At 49.2% G+C, this 26943-nt stretch overlaps 1 protein-coding gene across 3 annotated transcripts; it reads left to right on the top strand.

Moving 5' to 3' along the window:
* PKM (pyruvate kinase M1/2) lies at nt 1-26943 on the top strand. Of its 3 annotated transcripts, none has more exons than XM_049611868.1 (12): nt 2196-2544; nt 8544-8660; nt 11196-11377; nt 12171-12262; nt 16565-16696; nt 17136-17322; nt 18102-18372; nt 19840-19990; nt 20190-20342; nt 23403-23569; nt 25343-25524; nt 26225-26943. In XM_049611868.1, exons 1-12 carry the CDS (start codon nt 2495-2497, stop codon nt 26329-26331), a joined length of 1791 nt encoding a protein of 596 aa, XP_049467825.1. In that variant the 5' UTR covers nt 2196-2494; the 3' UTR covers nt 26332-26943. The 3 variants fall into 3 exon arrangements, with proteins under 3 accessions (XP_049467827.1, XP_049467825.1, XP_049467826.1); XM_049611869.1 differs by lacking the exon at nt 23403-23569 and adding an exon at nt 22859-23025; XM_049611870.1 differs by lacking the exons at nt 2196-2544; nt 8544-8660 and adding an exon at nt 1-114.

Raw genomic sequence — 26943 nt, 5'->3', positions numbered from 1 at the left:
GCAGCCTGGATAACCTTGGGGCTCAAGCGGCCGACTCCCGCACAGCAGCGTCGCGTCGCGAGCGTCCAGACCTTTCTGCAGCCGCACTGCAGCTCGAGCGGGACCGCGCCGGAGGTGAGCGGGGCAGAGGCTGGGCCATCGGTTCCCACCAGGGTTCCGTGCACCCGGCTAGTGCGGACTCCCGGCCGTCTGCGCACTCAGGGCACTTACACTGGGGCCGGCGCAGGGTCCTGGGCATCTTGCACCCGGTTGAAGTCGGGAGAGAGAGCCAGCTCGCGCCTAGGGTCTGCTCGTTAAAACCCCCAGACCCCCCAGCTCTTGTTTGTTCCACAGCCGGCCCTCCCCTGCCCCAGTGCTCACCCCCATTCTGGTCCCATCCTCGCCTCCCTCTTCTCGATCTGCTTCCATCCTCGCCTTCCTTCCAGTATTCCCTCCTCGGATTCCTTCCTTTCCTCCCTCACCCCCTGCTCATCTGCTCGCCTCCTTCCCTGGCCCCTTAATACTGTACCATTCCCCCTCCCTGGGCCCTCAGCCCGGCCCTGCCCCCCTCCTTCGGGTGCTTTCCTTTTAATCTCCCCCCGAAACCCCTTCCCCCGCCCCCCCCCCCCCCCGTGCCGTCTCCATTCAGCTTCGCGTGCTTTTCCCGCGTCCTTGTCCCCCCTCGTGCCTGCCCCTTCCCCCATTCATGCCCTGGTCCCGCCCCTCCCCCTCCATTCTGGTCACGTCCGCTCCTCCGCATCCCTCTCCTCCGCTCTCTGATTCGCTCAGCCCGGGTCCTCGCCCCTCCCCTCTGTTCTGGTCACGTCCGCCTGCACCCCCCCCCCTTGCCACCCTGCTTTCTCGCCTGGTTCCTGGAGCCCCGGGCCCGTATCCCCAGCTCACGGCCCTAATCGCAGTGGTCTGCGGATGGGCTGGGCCGGCTCCCGTGCCGCCGGGGGATGCAGCGGCGGCCCGCGGCCCATTTGGAAGGTTATGTAACCCTCGGCCTTCCCGCTGCATGGGGGAGGAAAGGGTGGTTGCCCCTGTGGCGCATTCTTGTTTGGGGCCGCCCAGATTCGCCGCGCTGGCTCCGAGGGGGGTCCCGGCGTTCCCTCCTGCCGCGGCGCTCCCTCCTGCCGCGGCGGGGCTGCATGTAGCGGACCGGGACCCGCCCCGCCCCTCCGCTGGACCGGTGCAGCCTCGCTTCTGCCTCACCTCGCTGAACACATACTCCCCGGTTTCAGAACACAGAGATCTCGGGCTGGGTGGGAGCAGGTTATGGTCAGAATAGAAATATGTCAAGAGCTTGACGCCACGTACCGCGTTCACTTAATAAAATCTCTGTGTGCTAAGCTGTTTTTCTATGACCAGAAAGGTCATAGCCCACAAAGCTCATAATGTGATTAGGGAACCAACAGTGGTAACTGCTGCGAGGAAGGGATCGCTTCCTGTTGGGTGAGGGATGGAGAAAGGCCACACGAGGTGGCATCACAAACTGGGTTTGAAGCAGAAAAGTACCTTCCAGTAGTAAGGTTATTTAAAAGTCCAGTCATGGAAAGGCATCCCTTGGTTTTTATCTGTATTCTTCAAACCTAGGACATTGATCCTCTCCTGTCCACGTGAGCCTGATGGGTAAAGTCCAGGCATGATGGACAGAGGCATTGGGAAGTTAATGGGCTTTTAGAATCGGGTTCGACTCATTAACATCTGGAATGAGAGAGAATTCAGCCCCAGGACCTCAGTTTCCCATGTATAAACTGGGAGTAACATTTTCCTCCTAATGGTTGAAAGGATTGGTCACTATATACCCAGTTACATGAATATATGGTGAATAGTCCGCTCAGTGTCTGATCTCTAGTGAGATGTCCAGGAGAAATGCCTTCCAATGTATTCTTCGTTCGCTGAGCACAATTACTTAAACCGTAATTGAGCATGAGGGATCATCTTCTCCATGCCATACCCAAACACGTATTCCTAGTTAATCTTTGGAGCCATGATTAAAATGCAGACATCTCCTGGAAACCAATCCCTTAAGGCATCTTGGTACAGTGTTTACAAAGTAACTAATAATGTTACCTTGCAGCTCTCTACTTGCTGCAGTGGCTCTTTGATCTCCTGAGAATAGGGACCTGCAGAGGAAGGAAGGCAAGGAGGCAGAATTTCAGCAATTGATGTTTGGCTAGGAGAGTAGAAACAAACTTATAAACTGAAATCTTCACTGTTATCCCCACCTACGCCAGGTGGAGTTCTAGGGTTTGCTTTACCAGCTGGTGAGTGGAGGTTAGGATCCCAGGCAGGGACTGCAGCCTCCTGTTGGCAGTACTGAGGGTGTGGTCACTCCTGGGGTACAGAGGCTAGCCTAGGTCAGGACTTCTGCTCTGCAGCATTATTAGCAAATAATTCACTCTCCTGTTGGCCTGAGGATGCTGTTGGGAAATGCAGTGGGGCTGTTCTGAGGGGAAGGTATGTAACCCAGCACCAGGTCTGTGGTGGAGGGGGGTCCTCTGTGGGGAAGATGACTCAACCTTTCAACTTATCTGCTTTTGAGAGAATTCTCTTCATTGGGTGAGTGGGAAACTGCACTGTGGTCTTCACAGGTTTAAAAAGTCCCTTCTCCCTATTCAGTGAGTCAAACAGTGAAGCATGTGTTTCCCCCAAGTTAAAAATGGTTTCGACTAAATGAAAAATAGTTGTCCAGGTCCCCCGGCTCTCTGTACTGCCCTAAGACCTTAGGGTGCAGCATGGCAGAACCCCGGGCCCAAGTAACGTGGCCTGTGTCCCTGCATTCCTGAGACTACTCTGGGGCCATGGCTCCCTTTGTGGGAGGAGGGCTGTAATGGTCATGAATAATGATGACTGAAAGAATGTCCTTGAACTCACTTCTGAGTGAAGTTACACTTCTAAGTACTGCATTAGAATTTTAGTGTTGAATTCATAGTGTAGCAAAAAGCATTATTGGGTCTCTGAGACCCAATAATTTGCCAGTGACTTGGCAAATTTGGTAGCTGGGACTCCAAACAGCTAGCACCTTGTAGGGAGTTGCTTCTGTGCCTTGAATGTTGTGACATTAATGGGGGTGGGGGTGGGGGTGTCACAGGAAAAGTCATTTTATTTCTTAAAGCCGTTTCTTAATGTTGAGGCAATGGAAGAAATGAGGAAATGACTATGAGCTAGAAAGTATAAAAAACGCAACCCGTGCATTATCAACTCACCCTAAACTGGTTCTAATTTATTTTGCTTCAGCTTGTGTGAAGACATGTCAGGATGTGTTATTTTAGCCAAGAGCTAAGACTGCTCTAGGTAGGGGAAAATGACTCATTTGACATTTAATTTCTGAATCATTCCAAATGTCCACAGTCAAATCTCAGTTGGTTGTTACATCACAAGAATGAGTTGCCAGTGTGAGCAGAGTTTTCTTGCAACCTTGTCGAGGGTCTTGTGAGATGTTTAAGTGATTTGGTAAAAGGTCTTACAGGAGGGGTGCCTGGCTGGCTTAGTAGAACATGCAACTCTTGATCTTGGGGGGTCGTGAGTTTGAGCCCCATGTTGGGCATAGAGATTACTTAAAAAATATATATAAATATATATGTGTGTGTGTGTGTGTGTGTGTGTGTCTATGTATATACGTATATATGTATATATATGTGTGTGTGTATATATGTATATACACACATACATATATATTTTGGTCTTACAGGACCCTGAGTCATCATTTTAACCTCAATTCTGGTACAGATAGGAACAGAGCTAAGGGAAGATTCTTCTTAATACTAGCATACTTTCTGGGAACTTGGATTTTTCACCAAAAGCCAGTCTTAGGCTAGATAAATGAATAGTCTGATTATTTGGGGCTTTGTTAGAGAAGCTGTTTTGGGGACAGTGAGCCGGGGTGCGTAGTGGATGGTGCCATGCAACCTCTGTTGGGCCTTTTTGCCTCCCGGTCTGACTGCTCAGTTCAGAAGGTTGGCAGGGCCACCAAGCAGCGTGGCCCCGCCCCTGCAGTGGTTTGTGCTGGTCTGCACGTAGGAGGGCAAGCCAGGCTGCAGTACCTCCGGTGGCCTCTGAGACTTACCTCCCCCACTTCTGTCCATAGGAGAAGCTTTTGGGGAGCTCTAACTAAGCCTCTCTCTCCTGATGCCAGCAAGCCTTGTTTTGGATGTTAGGCAGGGGCTCTGGGGTGGAGATGCCAAGACCAGCTATGATAGCACCCAGCTTAGCTGATGCAGTCCAAAAAGTTCTGTGAAAAGGCCCCCGTTCCTTCCAAGCCTTTGAAATCAACCTACAGCTAGTATTTATTTAATTTTAGACAGTTGGTGTCTTCCTGGTTTCCAGTGATGAGTGCAAGAGAATTGCCCAGTAAGTGAGTCAGTCATGGTATAGGAGACAAAATCATGGACACTTTTGGAAGAGCCCTGGGAGCTTTGATCTAGTTAGAGGTAGGGAAGTAGAGACTTTGGGTATCTGGTATCCCTCTTTTGTTACTACATTAGAAAGCAGGTTAATAAACCTATCACATGGATGGACATTTTAAAGCTCTCACAATATTGAATGTTGGGCAGAGGTATAAGAGGGCAGGAGCTCACATTACTGGTTGGTTGTAAATGGAGAGCAGTTCAACGATATTTAGTAAAAGAGAAAATAAACATACCCCGTGACTCATAAATTCCATTTGTGGAAATACAGAGAGAGGAGTTCACATTTGCACAAGGAACCATGTACTAGGATAGAGTTGTCTTTATACTGATTAATGGTGGAAAAATTGATTCAGTGGGAGGAGGAGGATGGCCAACCAGTAAGAGAATACATAATACGTAAGTAGATGATCTAGTCATGTAGTGGACTAGGACAGCAGTTCATATGAATTCACCAGATCTTATGTACCCACCAGATAGGTCTTAAATGTGCTGAAAAATGCAAGTTGTTTGTTTGTAACAGTATACTACTTAGAACATTGTAGAAAACAATATCATGGGGGTTGGTATAGATATAGTGACACTTAAATGAATTAGAAGGATAGAAAATTCCTGACAGTAGTTGGGTGTCAGAGTTCGTGACAGGCTGTGGAAGGGTTGGAGGGGTGTGGGGGTGGAGGGAAAATGAACTCTACAAAATGCATTTTTTTTTTTAAGCCTAAAATTCTGGCTGTTAGTAGTCAGTTCTGGGTGGTAGAAATACAGCTGTTAATTATTTTTTTTCCTTAGTTCAAAATAAAATAGAAGCAAATCTGTGAAGGTCACTGTAGGAAGACCAGTCATACAAACTAGGTCAGTGCTCTTAGAGAGCTGGTCCTGCCATTCCTCCTCCCATCTCCCCTTTCCCCCTTCTCCTCCCTCCAACTGTGATGCAGGGCAGCTCTTCCTTTAAATGCTGAGCTAATGCCTCACTCTGGAGGCTGTCACCCGTCCTGGTTGTCCCTGACTTGGGCCCTAAACTACAGGGTTCCAGGTCCCTTGCTGCTTCCAGAGTATGAATATCATGCCCTAAAACACTGCCTCATTATTTTAAGCCTAGTAAGGAGACATCATAACACAGGACAACAAAAGCTTCCTCCGGACTTCCTCCTTCAGGCTGAAACCAGTTCTCTGCTCTGAGCATCTGTGGTCAAACGAGGACGTGGGATGTTTCTCTGACTTGGGACTTAGCTGCCCTGGAGTTGAGTGGTCCTTTGGGGGGGGGTGGGCCCATTTTGTGTCTGCCTTAGTGCCCTCTTTACACTCAAGTTTGAAATAGAACCTTAGGCCCCTGCTTGTAAAGTATAAGTCCCTTAGTTGTAGCCCTGAATAAATAAAAGCAAGGGAATTTTACTTGAACCTGCAAGGGGGCTCATTTTTGTTTTATGTAAGTAACCAGGTAAACTAGACTTGGCTTTCTATTACTGGGCTTGCTGAGGGTAGATTGGACTTGAGATTCACATCTCTTAGCTAGAAATGTCTTTTCCTCCATATCCTACTCCATATGTAAATACATGATATCATTACTGTAAGTGAATATAAGGACAAACAGCCATTCAGTCTAGACCTTACTAGGTTCTGTAGGTGGCCCGGCACCTATTTTGATGTCGGTGTTGTCATAGTCAGATTAGGGCCAGTCTTGGGATTTCTATTGCTCTGGCATCTAGGAAGAGAGCTCCTAGAGAGCAGGCTGGCCTGGACACCTTGTCTGAAGATTGGGGAATTGAAAGGCCTTTGTCATGCTGACCTGGAGGTGCAGATAGCAAATTGATGTCAGAGCAGGGAACACAATCGGGGGCACCAGGTGCCATCATAATTGGGTTACTCTGTGTGGTGAGGTTTGGCATCAGGACACACTTGGTGCAGAGTGCCCCGGCTGGTTAAAAATTGGGTTATGCACATACAGGCCCATGGGCCAGGCTGGTTTACTAGGGCAGAATGATTTGGACCTTTGTGAAAGAATTGGCGAAGCGTGAAGCCTTCCCGGCACAACTCGCCAACAGTACTGGCTCTAAGAAGAGGCATGTCGTATTTTTTGGATGCTCCTTCCTGCTCTGGTTTCTGGATAGCGGCCAAAGAATCGTTTCTGGCACGAATGAAGCTAGAGAACCAGGAGCTGCTGGAGACGAGAAGGAGAGGTGGGAGGAGGGGTGCATGGAGCTGAGCTGTGAGCGTAGCTACTCCAGCCCCTCAGCCTGCACTGAGGCTCTGACGCTGTCTCCTTTCTCACAGAGGAGAAATGGCTGTGAGGAAGATCCTACTGCAGGGGCTCGTGCTCACGAGTAAGGTTCCCGCACCCGAGCACAGCATTTGCCACCATCAGTGGGTACGCCGGGCTTCCACTGCTGGCTGGAGGTTGGCTGCGCATGTGTCTGCCTCCCAAGGAGGAGGATGCAGTAGTGAGTCAGACGGGCACTGGCCTGGCTGCATGTCCTGGCGGGCACTGTCCAGCCTGAGGGGTGGGGAGCTCTTCCCAGAGGCCCGCCCCGAGAAACCGGGCTGGGGCTGCCATCCTGGGGCTAGGGGACAGTCGAAGGGTGTTTAGGAAGAACTCCGGTTAGGTGGTTGGCAGGGTGGGCAGCTTGCGCTCAAGAGAGGCTCGTGGAGGACCTTGGCAGCAGAGCCCTGACCCTCCGGCAAAGGAGGCTCTGGGGCAGAGCCTGAGGCAGGAGACCTGCCGGTGACCTGGGGATGAGACCTGAGTTCTCTGGTTTGGTAGGGGTCTTTAAGGACATGTTGAGATACCGCACAGGAGTCTGGACAAGCAGGCTTTTTTTTTTTTTTTATTGCTGGCACGTAAATGCGCTCAAATGCCAAACAGATTTTCATTTGTTATTTTTTGTGTGTTTAATAGCCTGGGTGAGCAAAAGATCAGAGCTTGCAAAAGCTCAGATTTAACTTGACATGGTGACATAGGATTATTGTTTGAGCCCAATATAATTGTATCTGCTCCTGGCCTTGGAGACAGCCCTTCTGTACCAGAACATCCCTGTCACAAAGACTTTGCCGTAAAGATTGAGGACAGACTAAACAGGAAAAAAAGTTTGCTGGAATTGGGTGCGTGACTAATAGGTTTTTTTGCATAGAATTGTCCTGCGGACTTTATTAACTTAGGGCCTAAGCTGTGTTATCTCACCTCTGCCCCGTTTAAGCAGAGTATTCCTGAAATGCATAGAGCAGTGGTTGATTAATAAAACCAGAAGCTTCTAACCCTTTTAATTCCAACACTTTTACCAGGAAACTTATAAATGTTATCATTTTCAGGAGAGGTACAGTTGCCATTTTTCTTAATATGGAAATATTTCATTACGGGTAAATTAGTAAAAGGAAGACAAAATTTTGCTGTAATCCTATCACCAGCTGATGTGCTGTTAATATTTTGGTAGATATTTTTCCAGTTAAATGTATGTTTATTTTATTTTATTTTTTAATTTTTTTTTAACGTTTATTTATTTTTGAGACAGAGAGAGACAGAGCATGAACGGGGGAGGGTCAGAGAGAGAGGGAGACACAGAATCCGAAACAGGCTCCAGGCTCTGAGCCATCAGCACAGAGCCCGACACGGGGCTTGAACTCATGAACTGCGAGATCATGACCTGAGCCAAAGTCGGACGCTTAACCGACTGAGCTACCCGGGCGCCCCAAATGTATGTTTATTTTAAAGTTTGTTTATTTTGAGAGAGAGAGAGCGCACCCCAGTGCGAGTGGGGGAGGGGCAGAGGGAGAGGAAGAGAAAAATCCCAAGCAGCACTCGTGCTGGCAGTGCAGAGCGCAGTGTGGGGCTCAGTCTCACGAACCATGAGATCAAGTCCTGAGCCAAAACGAACCAGGTTCTTATATAGAATAGTGAAATGTTAGTAAACCCCCAGGCTTAAAGAAAATTTAGAGGGAAGGTAATCTGGTCTCCACTAGGAGATAAAGCATCGTAGAGGAGCCAGTAAGAACTTACTTTTACCTGCAAAGTTTCTGTTACCAGTTTCTTGGTATTTTCTCTGTAACATAGCTGAACCTCTGGGAGCAGCTACCACCTGGCTACCTGGTTACTAAGGTAATTATTTCCATTGCCCCAAAGAACTTTAGTTACACTCAGCTTCTGCCTTGATCCTTGTACAGCTCTGCAGAGCAAACTTTACTCAGCTCCGAGCGATCTTTGCAAGTGGGGCCAAGGAGCCACCCTGAGCCAAAAAAAGAGCATTATGTCATCGGAAGCCCAAGCCCAGAGAACACAAGGTATGACCCAATAACCAGTGGCCCCAGCCAGGTCCTTGCAAGGAAACCCTGATGTCTCGGGTCTAGAGAAGAGGCAGCTGATGCTGATGATTTTTTGATTTTTTTGGTGGTGGTGGTGGGGGGGGGAGGGTTGGTTTTTGTTTTTGACAGCTGATGGTTTTTAAGAAGATTGGGGTTAGTTACTCCAACCCATTCATTCAGGTCTTATTTGGTTCATGATACAGTCCTCAAACTGGATGGTGACTCCACTTGGAGGCCACAGCAAGGCCTTTGTGTTCCAACTGGGTTCGTGTGCCCCCTGGTGCCATCTCTTCAGTAGTGTTCCCTTCACAGCCAGACTTAGCTAAGCCCCACCCGCTGTGTGCTCTGCAGGCAGCAACCCTGACTCCCCATGAGTGCAGGTAAAGGAACCCTGCCTGCCCAGGCAGTACCTTCAGTAATTCCTCAGTGCTTCAGATTCAGGGAAGGAGGGGAAGGGGGGTAGAACTTTGACTTCGGCAAAGAGGTGTTAAGATACACTGAAAGGTCATTCAACAGACACCGGAATACCTCCTAGTATTAGATGTTAACAGATATAAAACCAAATAGGTCATGGAGGAGAAGGTTGATGTTTTCATTTTGCTGCCTGGTATGTTGTATTAGAGAGTTAGGAAATGCACACTGAAGGGAACAGTGCATTTGTCATGTGGAATAGTTAGCCAATATCTTACTTCCCCAGTTTTAAAGTTTTGGCTTCTGTAGTTGAGGACTGGTGGTAGCCATTTGTTTTTTCTTTCTTTCTTTCTTTCTTTCTTTCTTTCTTTCTTTCTTTCTTTCTTCAAAGGTTGATTTATTTTTGAGAGAGAGACACACACAGAGTGTGAATGGGGGAGGGGCAGAGAGAGAGGGAGACACAGAATCCGAAGCAGCCTCCAGGCTCCGAGCTGTCAGCACAGAGCCCGACGCGGGGCTGGAACTCACAAACTGTGAGATCATGACCTAAGCCAAAGTCAGATGCTTAACCCGCTGAGCCACCCAGGCGCCCCTCCCTCCCCCTTTTTTTTAAAATGTGGCAATCATCCATTTTCAGTAGCTGACAGGTTTGCTCATACCTGGTCACAAAGCTTCTTGGGCTTTTATCACAATTCTCGAAGGTAGCAGAGGTAGGTTTAGATGCATGGTCTACTCGAACTACCCAGAGAGGCCACCAAGTCAAGGATGGAGGAGGAGAAAGATTGTAAGAGTGATATGATATATCAGGGTGCCTTAGATTTATAGGAAGAGGAGGGACAGGGCTGAAGAGGGGCTTGTTCCAGAGCCTGGCCTGAAGCCTCTAGGCTCAAGGGTTTTAGAAGGAGTAGCCCTTGGTCTGAGAACTTGAGAGGGACAGCCTTCTGATGAGGAGTGTCCAGCTCTGGCTCGAATCCTTACCTGATGGTTCTTAAGACACTGCCTGGAAACTTCTCAAGTCTTTGTAATCAGCTAACTAACCGGCTGAGTGAGTTTAGTTGTAAGTCAGTAATGAAGAAAGCAAAGGTCGGGACGGTTGTCAGGATTGTGACCTGGCCTGGTTAATTACCTGAAACACAGATGGTCTTTGTTACTGAGGGTGGTGTACTTGTCAGAAAGTTGAACTGGGATGGTGCATCAGAAAATCAGTTGGGAAAAGGATTTGGCAAGCAATCTTAATTTCCTCATGTTGTGACTGTCCTGTTAAAGTTGCTGTACTAATTTTAGAATGAGACCAGTGCCCTTTGGGGTTATCCTTGAATTTATGCAAATTACTTTGTGTGTCCTAAAGTGCTGCTGACCAAAAGTAGATGTAGTTTTTAGGTAGACTCCTGGGACAAAAGATTCTGCATTCAGCGTTTTGGATCAACTTTGCTTCCTGTCTAGGGACTGGTTTCTACTATCTGTCTATGAACTCTCCTGCTAGAGTGAGTCGAGGAATGAACTTGATGTGTGCCCCGTGTTAGTGAAAATCTAGTATCCCAGAGCTCAACGGACTGCCTGGTTGGTGACTGTCTTTACAACCAGGAAACTCTGCGTTTGGGTGGGGACTGTTAAAAGCCAATGTGGATGCCCTGCCCTGTAGCAGACATTTATAGCTTTGAGATAGCTTTTCATACAAAGATCTAGATTCGCCAAGGTACTAAACTAGGATTCCATTCTTTACCTCACTGGAAGATCAGTTACAATTTTCTTTTGGGGAAGCTCTTTCCATGTCTGTGACATGTTGTTTGTAGGATGGACAAGAAAGCTGTCAAGGTAGATATGAGCTGTTGTAAGGGGGGTCTGCTTACAGCAGGTACTTGGGAAGTACACACATTGGGTACGAGGTTTTAAACTGTTCTTTGAGGTCCTTCCCACTTGCTCACGGCCGTGTGAACCCTATGGCTGACTTGAGGAGCACCCACATGGCCAGAGCATGGCAGGGCTCCCTGTGGCTTGTGTGCAAAGTGTGCTTATTGAGTTAATGTGTAAGCAGGAAACAGCCTCTTGTGCCAAGTGGTATATTAACTACCTGGGCTTCTCAGACTGATACTCTCTCTTCAGTTCTCCTGGACCCACGACCTCAGCAGCCATGTCAAAGCCCCATAGTGATGTCGGGACTGCCTTCATTCAGACCCAGCAGCTGCACGCAGCCATGGCTGACACGTTCTTGGAGCACATGTGCCGCCTGGACATTGACTCGCCACCCATCACGGCCCGTAACACGGGCATCATCTGTACCATCGGTGAGTGGGTGTGCCCCTCAAAATGAGGGCCTCCTATGACAGTGATCTTTTCTGTCCTGAAAAGACAAAATAAATGTAGCAAACCTGGTTGCTGAGCGAGAGGCTACACAGATTCTTGTGGGAACTCAGGTCATAGGAAGTTGCAGTAAGGAATTAGTATGCTCTGTTTTTGCTACTAAAGGCGAAATTTAGACGATGTCTTCCTTAGCACCTCTTTTAGGAGCATCTCAGAAATCTTAGGAAGATCTTTTTTTTTTTTAAGATTTTAAAAAATGTTTTAGTTTTGAGAGAGAGGGAGAGAGCAGTGGAGGGGCAGAGAGAGAAAGAAGAAGACCAAGGATCCAAAGCGGGCTCTGCACTGACAGCAGAGAGCCCGATGTGGGGCTCAAACTCATGAACCATGAAATCATGATCTGAGCCGAAGTCGGATGCTTAACCGATTGAGCCACCCAGGTGCCCCTCTTGGGAAGACCTTTTTGACATGGCTCTGTGCAACCACAGTTCTGTGGTTGGACATCTGGCTAGCCTTCAGGGAGAGCAGAGAGGGCTGGCCAAGTCTTACTTAGGCTTTCCTAGTTAGATAGGAGCCTGTAGAATTTGAAGGAAATAGGAAAAGTGACCCCTTAAATCAAGAAAGTGGGCAAACACAATAACAGCTATGTATATGCTTTTGAAAGAATTTTGAGCTTTTTGCAGGAAGGAAATTTAGGGAAAAAGAATATCCAGCGTTCTTCAAACTCAAGTGTTATTCCTACTTTGAATAACACTTAGGCTTTAAAATTTTTTTCACTAGGTCCGGCTTCCCGATCTGTGGAGATATTGAAAGAGATGATTAAATCTGGAATGAATGTGGCTCGTCTGAACTTCTCTCATGGAACTCATGAGGTGAGCCTCAGCTGGACAGTTTGGCCACTGGGAGAGCATGTAGGAAATTGGGTGGGAGTGCGGTATTCATTTAACCACAGTGGATCAGGCAAGAAAGAATTTGGGGTTTACAGCCAATGGGGAGATCATCTTCACTAGCCTATCCCTACTCTTCCTTTCCCCATCTCCTGCTATCTCAACTGGCCAAGTCTCCTTCCACAAAGAAGATTCGTTTTGTTATTGGCCGTGGTTATCCCTCACACCCGTGTTCACAAGAGTATGGAAGGTTTGGGGTGCCTGACTGGCTCAGTCAGAGGAACATGCGACTCTTGATCTTGGGGTTGTGGGTTTGGGCCCCAAGTTGGGTATAAAGATTGCTGGGAAAAATAAACTTAAAAAAAAAAGTGTGGAAGGGTTCTGCTGGAAAACCTTGTAAGCCATTAGGTATCATGGCCACAGTGCTTGACACCTCCTTACCCTTGGGTTTCTGTAACAGTTCATATTGAGGTGATGAGCCAAAAGGTCACCCTGCAGATTGAATTCTGGCCTGGGTTAGACCAAGATAACTGAGCAGGTACAGGAGAAGTCCTTATTGCAAGTTAAGGACTGAGTCTCATGCACTAACACTTCTTGGCATATAATACCCCCTTTCATCAACATTGTGTTCCTGGCCTGTGTCTTCCCAGGGGCTCTGGTACATTAAAATAAAGCCTGCACACTTCTCCAGCAGCGTGGTAGGAATGTATTTGTGCTGAGGCTGTTTATGAGCTGACTTGACCTGTGGACAGAGGCTTTACCTAGCTACTGGGAAGTGCTCCGTTCCTGCCTGCTTCTGTTCCCAAACTCATTTTGAGGGAGGAGTTGAGGTTCCCTGACATACAGTTCCTTTTAAAAACCATCAGCCTTACCCATAAGCCATGAGATTTCGTACTGGCATTGGTACGAAAGTAATGGATGGGCCAAACTCCCCTCACTCTTCTGTTAGGAAAAGGAAAATGCTACCCTGTAAGGGCAAGTGGTAAGGGGTTGCCCTCTGGCATTTGGAAGCTGGTGTTAAGTTTAGACTAAAAATAAAGCCTCAGGAAGTACAGTCCAAGAGGCAAACTTCTCCTTTCTGGAAACGTGAGACTCTCCATCGTGAGTTCTGTAGCCCGTGTTCCATAAACAGCCTATGGCCTGGCAGGCGGCCGGCTTCCAAATGTCATGGAGGCCTGACCAAGTTCAGAGGAGCTGTGCTCAGCCGGCACTTTAGGCAGGTTAAGACAGGTCTGTGGTGACGTTCTGTAATTTTCCGATGTTGGGGTCCTTGGCGGAAGTCCCTAGGAATTCCTGCAAGTGTTAGCTTAGCCCAAAGACAGAGCTAAAGATACCAGTGGGGATTGGTTCACTATTGATCCCTGCTCCTGGACCGTGCCAGGGTCTCCTCTGTGTAGCAGAAGAAGCAGAAATAGATTTTAAGAAGTTGACCTTTAACTAGGCTTGTGGCCTCTTCCATCCAGTAAAATAACACCACTGCAGCTCTGAAATGGCAAGGCTGCGTGCTGTCTACTGCACCTGCTGGACAGGGGCTGGCTCAGGGATTTTGGTCTTTTTAAACTACAAGACGCATTTGGAGATAACCTCTGCTTTGACTCTTATTCCTAAGTTAGAATTGGGACTTAAAAAAAACCCAGCAACAACAAAACACCCCCCAAGTCTCTCTAGTGGGTTTATTCTGCGGTTTTTGACCAGGATAAGGTTGTCTCTGGGATCAGGGTTTTGGCTCATCTGAAATTGTTCTAATATTATATATATTTATATAATTTAATATTACATAATGTAACGTAAACAGTTTTAGTTTTGACTGCATGTCAGAGCTCTTACTTCACATGCAAGTTTGACTAGATGCTATAGCATGCTTTCCCAGCTCTTGACAGTTTTTAAGTACTCTTTTAAAACAGAACACTGAAATTGTTTTCTCTCCCTCTAACAGAGGGCCATCTGCTATCTGCATCTTACCTTTTTGCCAGTCTCCCTAACCCCACTTGTAGCAGTTCACCTGGGCAAGATGTGTTCTTACTGAACATGTGGTCCCAGTGATACTGACTTTTAAACAACCTAAATTTAGAATCTTCCACAAGGACAGTATTAACTGATGGACTTCTTTACCACTTGTTAACATCCAGCAAAACCACAGCCCTAGCAGAAGACTTCAGTACACCTTCCAGCAGTGTACCAAAAGATAACTGTAGATATATAAGACCTAATAATATAAGACCTAATAATCTTATTGGTATGTATATAAATAGATGACTTTCTGTCCACTCAAGACCAAAACACATATTTATTTAAAATGCTTAGGATTTTAAAATTTATTAGGCCACCAAAACCCACCCCTCAAGTTCCATAAAATGGAAATTATATAGGCCATATCCTCTGGCATATTTTTTTGTGGAAACTTTAAGTCTTAACACAGACTTAAATGTACTTACCAGAAAACAAAAGTCCTAATGAAAGTAAATGAAATAGTTAAAATACTAGTAACCAAATAATCTAAAAAGGGTGAAGGGAAAGCACTGATTTAAAAGCATAACTTCATGAAATAAAAACTAAATTTGACAAACCAAAACACCCCTGTAGCACAGAAACTTCTGGAAAACCTGGTCAGGAATCAGGATGCACAAATAAAAAAGAGTAGGAGAAGGGAATATTTCCTATGTATTGAAGAGAGTTTGAAAGTCATAAAAAGACTTCTACTTTAATTTCTGTACATTGAGATGAACTTGACTCTTTTCCAAGAAAAGGTAATATCCAAGATGTAGAAAATATAAATAGATGAACAGCCTGAAGAAATTGAAAATGTGGCCATTAGCTCTAGCTCTGGTTCAGAACACCAGGCCTAAATGACTTTGATGACTTCCTTCTGACTGCCTTGAAGGAGCAGTTAGATCCTCTCTCACACTGTCCCAGAGCCTAGAGAAGTACAGAAGTCTTCCCAGTATGTTCTTTGAAATCAGCACACCCTGACAGTAAGATGAGCCAAGGACAGTACCCGAACCAGACAGGTTAGCACACGAGGCTTGTTCCCTTAGAGGCAGAAAGCACAAATAAAACTTCACAGCCAAATCCAGTTGTCTACTAAAAGAATGCCCTGCCTCATGACCAAACACAAAGTGCATATTGGATGAAATAGAATGGTCAATAGAAGATGATGGTAATGCTAGGTAACAATTATTAAGTGATTACTGTTGTTCATCTGTGTTCTGAATACTTCATGGATTCTTTTATGCCTCACATCAGCTCCGAGGAAAAGGGATTTGACCATATGAAACACCCATTTCTTTGAAAAGTTATCTCTATATTCTATTCTCTACTGTTTTTATTGTGAGTCAGCAATAGAAAGAAATTTTTATAACTTAGAATAAGGGCCTCTGCCCCCAGAAAACAGCCGTTGGTCCTCATTAGATAGTATAATTAGAAGCTGAAGATTTTCAGACACAAGCTTCTGGCAGCACTGTCCTTGTTCCGGCTCCCCTGCAGCCTCCTTGTGGGTGCTACTCTCCTGGACCGGGCGGCTGAAGGACAAGGACTGCAAAGTGCTGAATTGGGTGCTTCTGTTATCAGCAGTGTCCTGTTGATTATACTAAGCACTTTTGACATCTTGGCTTTGAGTCTGCTTTTAGTCAGATGGTAGCAACAATTGGAAAAAAGAAAGGGCTTAAGAAAAAGATGGAAGCCAGGGCATTTAGTTCAGAGAGAGGCATATTCCCACCTTTCCCTAGACTGCTCCGGAAAGTGATTGTAAAAACCAGGTCTGCCGGACCTTAGCAATGAGTTGTGTAGCTTGGCCATTGTAAGCTTAAGTAAATAACTCTGGAGTTTGAATTGTACTTGGAATCAGTAGAGGAAAAAGCTCAGAACTGCCAAATCTATCAGAATCTGACACTGATTGCCGGACCAGCACTGTGCACACATAAATGCAAGGTCTTTTATTCCCGTTGCCTGTTTTATTTGCTGAGGGAGAGTAATTCCTAGGTCCTAGAGAAAATAAGACACGCTTCTTTTTATGTTGAGATGTGTTTACACCATACCTGTAGTGGGTTTTGGTGGCAGTGTTCTAAACTAAGATTTGCCCATGAGCGAGTTAGTGCTGTGGAAGAAGTGGGCAGAAACCAAGGGGATTGAGATAAGGTTGAGGGTGCTCAGTGAATGGATGACACTGAGGCTAGCCAAAGAAGGCAGGGGTCTGGAACATCCAAGGCTTTTCCTTGAGGGATCAACTTCAGTTCTGGGGCTAGCTCCTCATGTGGGAGGACACCCATCATTCTCCTTCCTTACCCCCAGTACCATGCTGAGACCATCAAGAATGTGCGTGCGGCCACGGAAAGCTTTGCTTCTGACCCCATTCGTTACCGGCCAGTTGCTGTGGCCCTGGACACCAAAGGACCTGAGATCCGAACTGGGCTCATCAAGGGCGTAAGTATCACCGGGAGTGGGGACAGGGAAGGTACAGGGGGCGGTGGGCTCTGGAGGGCCGTGTCTGTGCCCTGCTCGGAGGCCATGTTCCTTAGTTTAGATCTAGAAAGGAGAGTTCTATTCATCACTGTAAATGATGTTGATTTGATGTACTTTGCTAAGAAATGATACCAGAGAGGAAGCTTTTTTGCTCTAAAAACCTAGTTCTAAGCCTCTCTTCATCCCTTTTCCCCTGTCATTAAATAGTGTGACTAAAACGTTGTAGGTTTTTCCTGGATGACTTCTTTGAGATAAGTTTGAGAAGAAGATCATTTATTCCCAAAGCCAGACGCTTTATTGTACTTCTGGCTGAGATTTGAGCGTTTTTCCCAGGAGGGAAGAACTTTACTTTTCCTGCCATGAGGGCTGGACTCATGGCAGTAAACTGTTTTGTCTGTAGAGTGGCACCGCAGAGGTGGAGCTGAAGAAAGGAGCCACTCTCAAGATCACCTTGGACAATGCCTACATGGAAAAATGTGATGAGAACATCCTGTGGCTGGACTACAAGAACATTTGCAAGGTGGTGGAAGTGGGCAGCAAGGTCTACGTGGACGATGGGCTTATCTCTCTGTTGGTGAAGGAGAAAGGTACTGGAGTCAGCATCTCATTGTCTAAAACCATCTCCCATTCTTTAAATTTCCTTTAACACAAGGAACACGGGAAGTTTGTTTGGCTGACAGCAAGATTAAGTCTATTCTCAGGAATTCCTCTTTTTTTTTTCGTAAGTTACTTATTTTGTGAGAGAGAGCAAGTGGGGGAGGGGCAGACAGACAGACAGACAGACAGAATCCCAAGCAGGCTCCACGCTGTCAGAGCCCGATGCAGGGCTTGAACTCACAAACCATGAGATCATCACCACCTGAACCAAAGTTGGACGCTTAATCGGCTGAGCCACCCAGGTTCCTCTATAATTCCTTATGTTGTTTTTTAAAACAGACTTCAACTTAATCGTGCTTTTAGGACATACGAGATTTTTTTTTTAATCCATCCTCACTGTTAGAAAGCCTTTCTGCTTTCTATCTTCCATCAGTATGATATGTGCAGGACTCTAGTATACTTGGGAATGATAGCTGATATTTAAGTGTCCAGCACTGGTCCTAAGCATTTTACACGATAATTTGTGTAAATTTTAAAACAGTCTTATGAGTATCAGATACTATTATCGCTATATAACAGGTGAGGAAACTGAGGCACAGAGAGGTTAATTGACTTGCCCAAGATTATACAATTAGTGAGGTGGACATATGGCTCCAGTGCCCACAATGTACTGCTTTCAGTTCCCTATACTGGGGAGAGCCTGCTTCCTGTTGAGGATGTTGTGCCCTCATTGCTCTGCCCCCCCCCCCCCCCACTCTGTTTTACACAGGTGCTGACTTCCTGGTGACAGAGGTGGAGAATGGTGGCTCCCTGGGGAGCAAGAAGGGTGTGAACCTTCCTGGGGCTGCTGTGGACTTGCCTGCTGTGTCAGAAAAGGACATCCAGGATCTGAAATTTGGGGTAGAGCAGGATGTAGATATGGTGTTTGCATCTTTCATCCGCAAGGCATCTGATGTCCATGAAGTTAGAAAGGTCCTGGGAGAAAAAGGGAAGAACATCAAGATAATCAGCAAAATCGAGAATCATGAGGGAGTTCGGAGGTAAGTGCCCCCCCCTTCTGTCTCCTGCCTCCTTCAGCCCCAACCCCCCCCCCCCCCCCCCCCCCCCCCCGCACTTTCCAAAAAGGCTATATCCTGTGAATATCCAGTTCCCAAACCTGGTGACCAGCCTATCAGAATGCAGACTCCCTAGCTTAGGCCAGACCCATGGAGTCCCTCTTAAGTGGGGAGAATGAAAGGCGTTGGTTATTTTTATTCATGCATGTAAGTATATAGTCTCTACACCCGGCTTGGGGCTCAAACCCACAACCCTGAGACCAAGAGTCGCACGGCTCTTCGGACTGAGTCCGAATGTGCCCCAAGGCATTGGTATTTAAAAAAAAATACATATATATCTTCCCGGGTGATGGGCATGCTGGTGCTTCCCAGTGGTGATTGATATTGTTCCACAGACCCAGGGACCAGCGTTGGGAGTGGATAGGGTCACTGCTCACAGGTCAAGGGCCATTATGCTGTCCTCCTAATAAGGAGCACTACCTATGTTTGCCGGAATAAGGGGACATTGCCCCTCCACCCCCCCCACCTACACCACCATTTTTTCACAACAGAAGGAAGATAGCAGGCCCTTAGGAAGGGGCCCTTTTTAGCCCCTCACTTGGGAGGCATGTGGAAGCTCGTGGTGTCCTTATCTTTGCTTAGAAAGCAGCTGGCCTGATGTTTGGGCTCTGGAATGTTACCAGCTTCCTGGAGGAAAGCATGTGCCTCTCCAGGTGTATTAGATGGTCCCAGCTCCGTTTCACCACCTCCCCAGTATTCCCCAGGTTGAGCCGAGTGGGTATGACCAGCTCCGTGACCTCTGTTCCTCTCCAGCTCCCTGCTAGGAACATAAGCCGGCACAGCTAAAACCCTAGACCTACTTGTGTGGATTAGGCATGTACTTGGGGAGGGTGGGTGGAGCGGCCCCGCCCACTGTTTGACCTTGCCATCCTTAACTTTGCATAGACATCCTTGGTACTGGGATCCTGCCATCCTGATGAGCCACGGGTGCTCGCTGACCCTGGCCACAGACCAGGCAGAGCCACAGCTATTCTTGCCTTCAGCACGTTGGGAGGGGGCCACCTCAAGGAGCAGCCCTTTTGGCCAAGGACCTTTATGTCGTGAGCAGTCAGTTGGCCTCGGGTTCTCTTTCTGCCTTGGAAGTGCTAGCTAGAGTGGAGACGGTAGAGAGATGCCTTAAGAGGGGGTCTTGAGGTGCAGATGGAGAGGAAATGAGCCTACAGGGCTTTGGAGGAAACCTTGCTCTCCTCCCTGCCCCTTCAGTGAAGTTCTCATGCTAGTGCTGAAGAAGCCAGGGCAAGTGTTAGCCTAGTTTGGGGGGCGGCTAAGGTAGCTGGAACACCCCGTCGCCTCTTTATATGCGTGATGAGGTCATAGAACCCAGGAGAACTTCCTGTGTGCAGTAATTAATGCAGTTGTGGCCTTGTTCCATGTAACCTCTCTCTCTGTCAGGTTTGATGAAATCCTGGAAGCCAGCGATGGGATCATGGTGGCTCGTGGTGATCTAGGCATTGAGATTCCTGCAGAGAAGGTCTTCCTTGCTCAGAAGATGATGATTGGGAGGTGCAACCGAGCTGGGAAGCCTGTCATCTGTGCGACGCAGGCATGTGCCTCTCCCTGCTCTCATACGCTTACAGGGAGGCCACCTGGGCTCTCCCCAGGGCCTGCCCCATGTCTCTCAAACACACACACACCCTTCCTTCCCCTCATGTGCAGACACGTATCCAGGGGGTTAGCTGGTAGACCTTCATCTCTGAAGACTGCCGAGGCTGCATCTCACTCATGCCCTGTCCCCCTCCCAGATGCTGGAGAGCATGATCAAGAAGCCCCGTCCCACCAGGGCTGAGGGCAGTGATGTGGCCAATGCGGTCTTGGATGGAGCCGACTGTATCATGCTTTCTGGAGAGACCGCCAAAGGGGACTACCCCCTGGAGGCTGTTCGCATGCAGCACCTGGTGAGTTTTCGAGTCTCCCCATCTCCGCGGGCTCAGGCCGGGCCCAGGGTGGAGGCAAGCTCTGGTACAGAGTGACACCTTTGAGGCGTCTGGGCCCTCGGTCTTTGATGATCCTCTATAAGTCACAATAAGAGTGAGGAGGTGTGTGCTGGGGAGAGGGGTACGTTGGGTTTTTTCCTCCTCTGCCTTCCCTGCCCACACCCCCTCCTCTTTCCTCTGCTCTGGAGGCGTCCTCCATTAAAGCGCACTTCACTTCTGGCTTCAAGGCTGTGAGTCCGTCCCTTGGTTCAAGTACTAAGATTACTTGTAGTTTTCCTCTGGACAGCCCGAAGGACCCCTGAGTATCTCTGTCCCATTCTGGAAAAAGCCATAGGCTCCTGTTCTCAGCCGATCTGTTTGGGGTCCATTTGATTCCCCACCTGTTCCACATCAGGTGCCACCCCCTCCCCACCCCCGGGGCCCCGGGTGTGCTTGGGGGTGGTGACCGAGCTCTCCTTGCATGGCGCCTGCAGCCGGGCCTGCTTTGCTGAGCTGCTGCACATGCCTCAGGCTAAAATGTGGGTTTTAGTGACTGGCAGCAGGTCCACAAATAGAGGCAGGAGGAGGGCTGGGCCTATTGGGCCTGCATCGAGCATCCGGAGGAGTCCTGGACGCGGCTCTTCTTTGAGCTAGCTCTTCAAGGCTCTTTGGCTCGGCCATGACCCGCTGCTGGGCTGCTTCTCCGTTCCTCTGCCTTGTCTGGTCCAGCTCTAGACTTGCTCAAGAGTCCGCCCAGGCTTCAGTTACCAGGGCTCCTCAGGCCAGGGAGAACCGAGTGTTGTAGGTTCACTTTGTCAACAACAGCCCCATGTCAGTGCTCATGATGTGTGTGGAGCTCAGCGAACTTGCCTCTAATTCTGAAGTGGGTTTTTTTTTTTGACCTTCCTGTCAGCAAAGGATCCTCATGCCCTTTGTGTGACACACCCTCCCCTGCACCAAATTTAAGCAACACCCCCTCCAAAAAACCTTCCTTTCCTCCTTTCCTGTGTGTCTAGTTATTAGGTAGTACGGATTGATGGAGTCTTCGTATCCTCTGTGTGATAGATGTCAGCCCAGCTGATAGATGAGGATTACATGATGATAAAGCCTCAGTTTGTATCCAGACCTGCTGTCTCCAGAGCCAGTATTCTCCTGCATTGCAGTGCTTTATCTAGCAGGAGATAAAGCCATGTCTCCATTAGGGGCCTGTATTGGGGGCAGAGGCTAAGAATCAGGCTCTGGCCTCTGAATTCCAGTTCTGCTTTTCCATACCCCCAGTCTTCCCTGTGAACAGACAGACACCGTAGAGGGAACCGCAGGGCTTGGATGGCACTGCTCAGAAGATGAGTTATGGGGTCTGGGCTAAGTGGTGCAGGCTTCTCCTTTCCATGTCCTCAGTTAACACTGGCTAATAGCTTCTTGCAGCTGCTCACTGCTTTCTCTTGTGTCTGAGGCAATGAATGACCCATGACTAAGGGCTAGGCAGTACCAGGTATGGTTCTGTTTCCTGTTCATGTCTCCTCGTCTTTGGGCTGCATGCACCCAATTCTCAGAGAAATAAAACCTGTAACCTAGTAAATCCTGCCACATGCCTGCTTATACATACTGTCCAATTAATGAGATGTTATTACTGATTCTCCCCTCCCGCATCATTCTCTAAGATGCTGCTGGTTGCATTATAATCTTCTGAAGCTTAAATTTTCTAATTTTTGATGTTATCTGAGCAGGTGGTCTGTGAATAACTGAATGGCTTTCTCATGACTGTGGTAATCCTTACATGTTAATCATCAAATGTCATCTTAAACTTACCTGGGTGCTTCCACAGGCCATCTGTCTCTTCACATGGCTGTTCAGTGTGACCCTCACAAATCTGCCATTTCTCCACCTTCGTGCTTGGAACACGGTTAAGCTGTGTGGCTTTGGCTCTGTCTGACCCCAGCTTTCCCACGGTGTTCAGCGTGCAGGGCATTTGGAAAGGCTCGTAGCAGCAGCCCTGTGCCTGAAGCCAAGCAAATGCTCCGTGTGTGCATGGAAGCCCATGGAGGAGCCTTGTGGTAACCAGACAGCCATGTGAGGAGGGAGGGCCTGTTTCTTCCCATAAGCTGTGTCATGAGGCAGCATGGTCAAGTCCTGCCAGGGAGTGGCGTGGGCCCAGCCTGGGCATGTTTCTGTGCCGAGGTGCTAGAGCCTGCCGCCATGTTGTCTCTCTCTACCCCCACCCCCACTGAACAAATCCTTCCAGAATGGAAGAACTGATTTTTCCTCTCTTGGAGGGGAAGCAGCAGCAATTGGTGCTAGAAATTCTCCACCCATCCCTGAGCAGTTGGGCTTTCATCATGCTGCCTCTTTGCGTCTGCCTGAAGGACAGATTTAGCCAATTAACCTAAGGTTACCTTCCTCTGATTAATTCCCCATTCTGTCTTTCCATGTGTTGTCTCTCGTTTTTTTCCCTCCTCCTTCCCTCTTCCTTGCCTCTCCTCCCCCCCTAAACCTTACAGATAGCTCGTGAGGCTGAGGCAGCCATGTTCCACCGCAAGCTGTTTGAAGAACTTGTGCGAGGCTCAAGCCACTCCACAGACCTCATGGAAGCCATGGCCATGGGCAGCGTGGAGGCTTCTTATAAGTGTTTAGCAGCAGCTTTGATAGTTCTGACGGAGTCTGGCAGGTAGGGCCCCAAGGGCAGGTAACTCTGTAGGATAACCAGCCTCTCGCTCCAGCCGATCTGGAAGACCGCTAGGGCCCAGCCCTCTTCTCGTCTGCAGGAAGCCAGCCAGGGAGGTCAGGGCAGGACAGGATCAAAGGGTCCTTTGGCTCAGTAGGCACAGTGGATGTCACAGGCACCTGGCGAAGGACTAGTTCCTGTGAGTCTTGATGTCGCTCGGCTCAGCTTCTCTAGTAGTTGGGCTCCTCTTGGCCTCGCATCCAGGGACACGTTCCTCACCAGCTGTCTGTGCGACTCTTCCTCACCCTCTCCCGTTGTGACACAGCTCTGACAAAGCTCTGTCCCCCTCTCGTCCCTCTGGACGGATGTTGCTCCCCTAGATTGCCCGTGAGGCAGAGGCTGCCATCTACCACTTGCAATTATTTGAGGAACTCCGCCGCCTGGCGCCCATTACCAGCGACCCCACCGAAGCCGCCGCCGTGGGCGCCGTGGAGGCCTCGTTCAAGTGCTGCAGTGGGGCCATAATCGTCCTCACCAAGTCTGGCAGGTAGGAGGTGGTGGCGGTGCCCTGGGGATGCCCTGCTCGGGGACACCTCTCTTGGGTGTCCTGAGAGCAGCGCACTGAACAGGGCTCAGATGGCACTGAGCCAAGGTAAGACCCCTCTGCCTGCCACCAGGGCCCAGAGGATTCCAGGCAGCCCTCCTAAGTGACGTTGGATCATTTGGATCCAAAGCAAGTTTACCTCCTCCAGAGAAACCAGAGACTTAATCATAGAACTACAGATAGACCGACTACAAGTGGTTCTTTCATATCTAAAAGCTAATCTTTTAAAAAAGTAGATGGCCATTTTGTTCATTCCAATTACTGTGTACTCTTTAAAAGGTCAGTTTGGAAAATTAGTGCTGTTCGCTGATATGCTGTTTGGTTGGTGCACCTGTCCCTGTCGGTCTTTGAGCCCCAAAGGCAAGTGGGTTCAGCACCAGGAAAGGTCACCGTGATGTCTTGCTGGCTCTCTGGTGCCGTGCAGCCATGCAGAGGCCTGTGTTTGGCCTTGGCCTTGGGATCTTTTCCTAGTCCGGGAGATTGAATTAGCCTGTGTCACTGCCCCAGTCTGGGAGTGTGCTCCCCATCCCTGACCTTAGGGCCACGAGGGTTTTTTGGAGGGGGGGGGGTAGAGGGGAGCAGATCAGGCGGTCCCCGTGCACTGAGGAGTGGCAGGTGGGGCTTTCTGTAGAAGCAGGACATGAGATCTGGGCAGACTCCCTTGGCAGAGGGCTTGGGATAAACAGCTCCAACCATTAGGGTTGACCTTTGTGAAAAGGTCCATCCTTTGCTATTTGGCTATTTTTAGCTCCAGTCTTCTGGGATTTCACCCTTACTAGTCCCGACTTCAGCACTTGCTCCTCTGAAAGCCTTGTATGGGGGCCAGGTCTTTAGCAGGGCATTCTCTGCTGTGACATGGCTTAAGTTTCCTGGACACCTGTTGAGTGTCCTTACAGTTTGCCCTCTGAGGCCCAGTGCCTCCTGCAAGCAGGCCCACCTCAACTCCTGAGAGACATCTGCAGCCCAAGTGTGCAGTGTCCGTGTTCCAGGAAGCACCTGGCCCCGGGGCTCAGGGGGCCCCCCAGCCCTCCATAGCCTTCACAGGCAGACCCACTGGCACTAACCTTCCCATCTCCTGGTCTTGCCTCCTGGGTAACACCCAGATTTCTAAGCCTTGCTGACATACTCCAGGTTGGCTCTAGAGCCCAGTTGCTGGGACTGTTTCAGGGACTTGGGGGCCATGTGGGCTGGGGAAAGGGCACAGCAGTAGGGAAGGCTTATGTTGCAGAGTCCCAGGGGGGATGGTGGGCTCTGCTCCTGTTCTTTGCAGATGTCAAGAGTCAGGTGCTATTCACATGCTGCTTGGCTTATAGCTGTTGTTGGCAGCGAGAGGAATGGGTGCTGGTGAGGTTGGGCAGGGCTGTATCTGTGCCAGAATGGAAAAGTTCAGAGGAGGGGGTTCTGCCAGCTATGGGGCATGTCGGGTGATAGGGTGAGACTGACCATGCTGGGCTGGTAGGACCCTGGGGCCCGAGGAAGGCAAGTGGGTAGCAAAGCTAGAGATGTCGTAGTAGAAGCGTAGTATGTGCTGTGGAAGATACAGGATGAGGGTCTGCCCCGGCTTTGGGAGCAGATGCTAAAATGGTAAGGTCACAGGCTGGCAATAGTGAGTTGGATTAGAGGGTGAGCTGTTGCTGAAGGCTCTCCAGGGCTTCCTGGGAGGCTCCCGGAACACTGTTTAATGGTCTCTCTTGCCCGTCCATCATCCTGTCTCAGGTCTGCTCACCAGGTGGCCAGATACCGCCCCCGCGCCCCCATCATTGCTGTGACTCGGAATCACCAGACTGCCCGCCAGGCCCACCTGTACCGCGGCATCTTCCCTGTGGTGTGTAAGGACCCAGTGCAGGAGGCCTGGGCTGAGGATGTGGACCTTCGGGTGAACTTGGCCATGAATGTTGGTGCGTGGCTGGGAGCAAGGGCTAGAGCTTGGAGGGGTGGGGAGGATGCTTGAGCGCTGGTCTCCCTGGGATCCTATAGAAAGGGGAACATGCTGACCTTAGGGTGTGCAAGAACCCTAGCTGTCTTCTTGGGAATGTTCTCTGAACCCTCCATCCCATTCCCTCAAGTTCTGGGCTGAGCCCAGGAGGGAAGAGGAGCCTTTTGAGTTTTGGGGCTCAGTTGCCCACTGCCTCTCACTGTCTTCCAGCGTGGGGCCCAAAGCAAAGGATCCTGGATAGTCAGGGTTGTCTGCTCTTTGGCATCTGCTTATTACTGAGGGCTAAAAAAAAATTAGAGCTCATACACTGCTGGGTGTCATACACACAGATTATGTACTCATGACCTTTGTCCCTGATAAAAGTAAGATGTCAGTGGATGAGCGGAAGCAACTAGCTCTGACTTTGGGGAAGGCTCTCCACCCTCTGGAGTATAAAATGAGTGATGTCCAAAGGTCCCTGCCAACTCTGATTGATAAGGAAATATCTGGGCCTCCCTCATGCATCCCCTTTGCCTGGGCTGTGATGCTTGCGCCACCTTGTGGTGTAAGGAAGTAATGATGAGCCAGCCCTGCTTGCTCCCCCTCTGGCTGCGGGGTAGTCAGCCAGGTGCACATCTGCCTGGCTTGGCTTTTACTGACCAACCTTTCTTCTCTTCCTTTAGGCAAGGCCCGAGGCTTCTTCAAGAAGGGAGATGTGGTCATTGTGCTGACCGGGTGGCGCCCTGGCTCCGGCTTCACCAATACCATGCGTGTAGTGCCTGTGCCATGACAGGCCCCAAGAGCCCCTTCTCCAGCCCCGTCCCATCCCCTTCCCCCAACCCATCCATTAGGCCAGCAATGCTTGTAGTGCTCACTTGGGGGTTGTAATGTGGCACTGGTGGGCTGGGATGCTAGGGAAGAAGATTAACGCCTCTGAAACATGACTCTTATTTTAAGACCCTGTTCGGGTGAGGTAACCCAGAGCTGGGTTGCACATCATGTGACCCCACCCAAGCCAGGGATGAAGGGAGTTTGCAGGACTGGAAGCCCCAGAGCTTAACAGAGGGCAACCGCTCCTGCATCTCCTTTTTGTGTATTCCATTCAGTTCCTATAGAAAATGGATACCCAGACAACTCCCACCCCTGGCCTGGCATCGAGAGACCGCCAGCAAGAGTTGTGGCATAGGGCAGTGGTTCCAGTTTAAGGAGACTGGCCCGGGCCCTTCCTTGCTCCCCCATCCCCCTCAGGCTCCCCTTGTCGTGCATTGTGCACTTGTGTTCCTACACTCCACTCAGCTGTTGCAGGCAAACACCCCCCACCCGCCATTTTCCCCACTACTGCAGCCACCTCCCAGCCTATTGCTATAGAGCCTACCTGTGTCAATAAACAACAGCTGAAGTA

This window comes from Panthera uncia, assembly GCF_023721935.1.
Source record: "Panthera uncia isolate 11264 chromosome B3 unlocalized genomic scaffold, Puncia_PCG_1.0 HiC_scaffold_1, whole genome shotgun sequence".
NCBI classification, from domain to species: Eukaryota; Metazoa; Chordata; class Mammalia; order Carnivora; family Felidae; genus Panthera; species Panthera uncia.
This window is presented reverse-complemented; position numbering and strand designations above follow the sequence as displayed.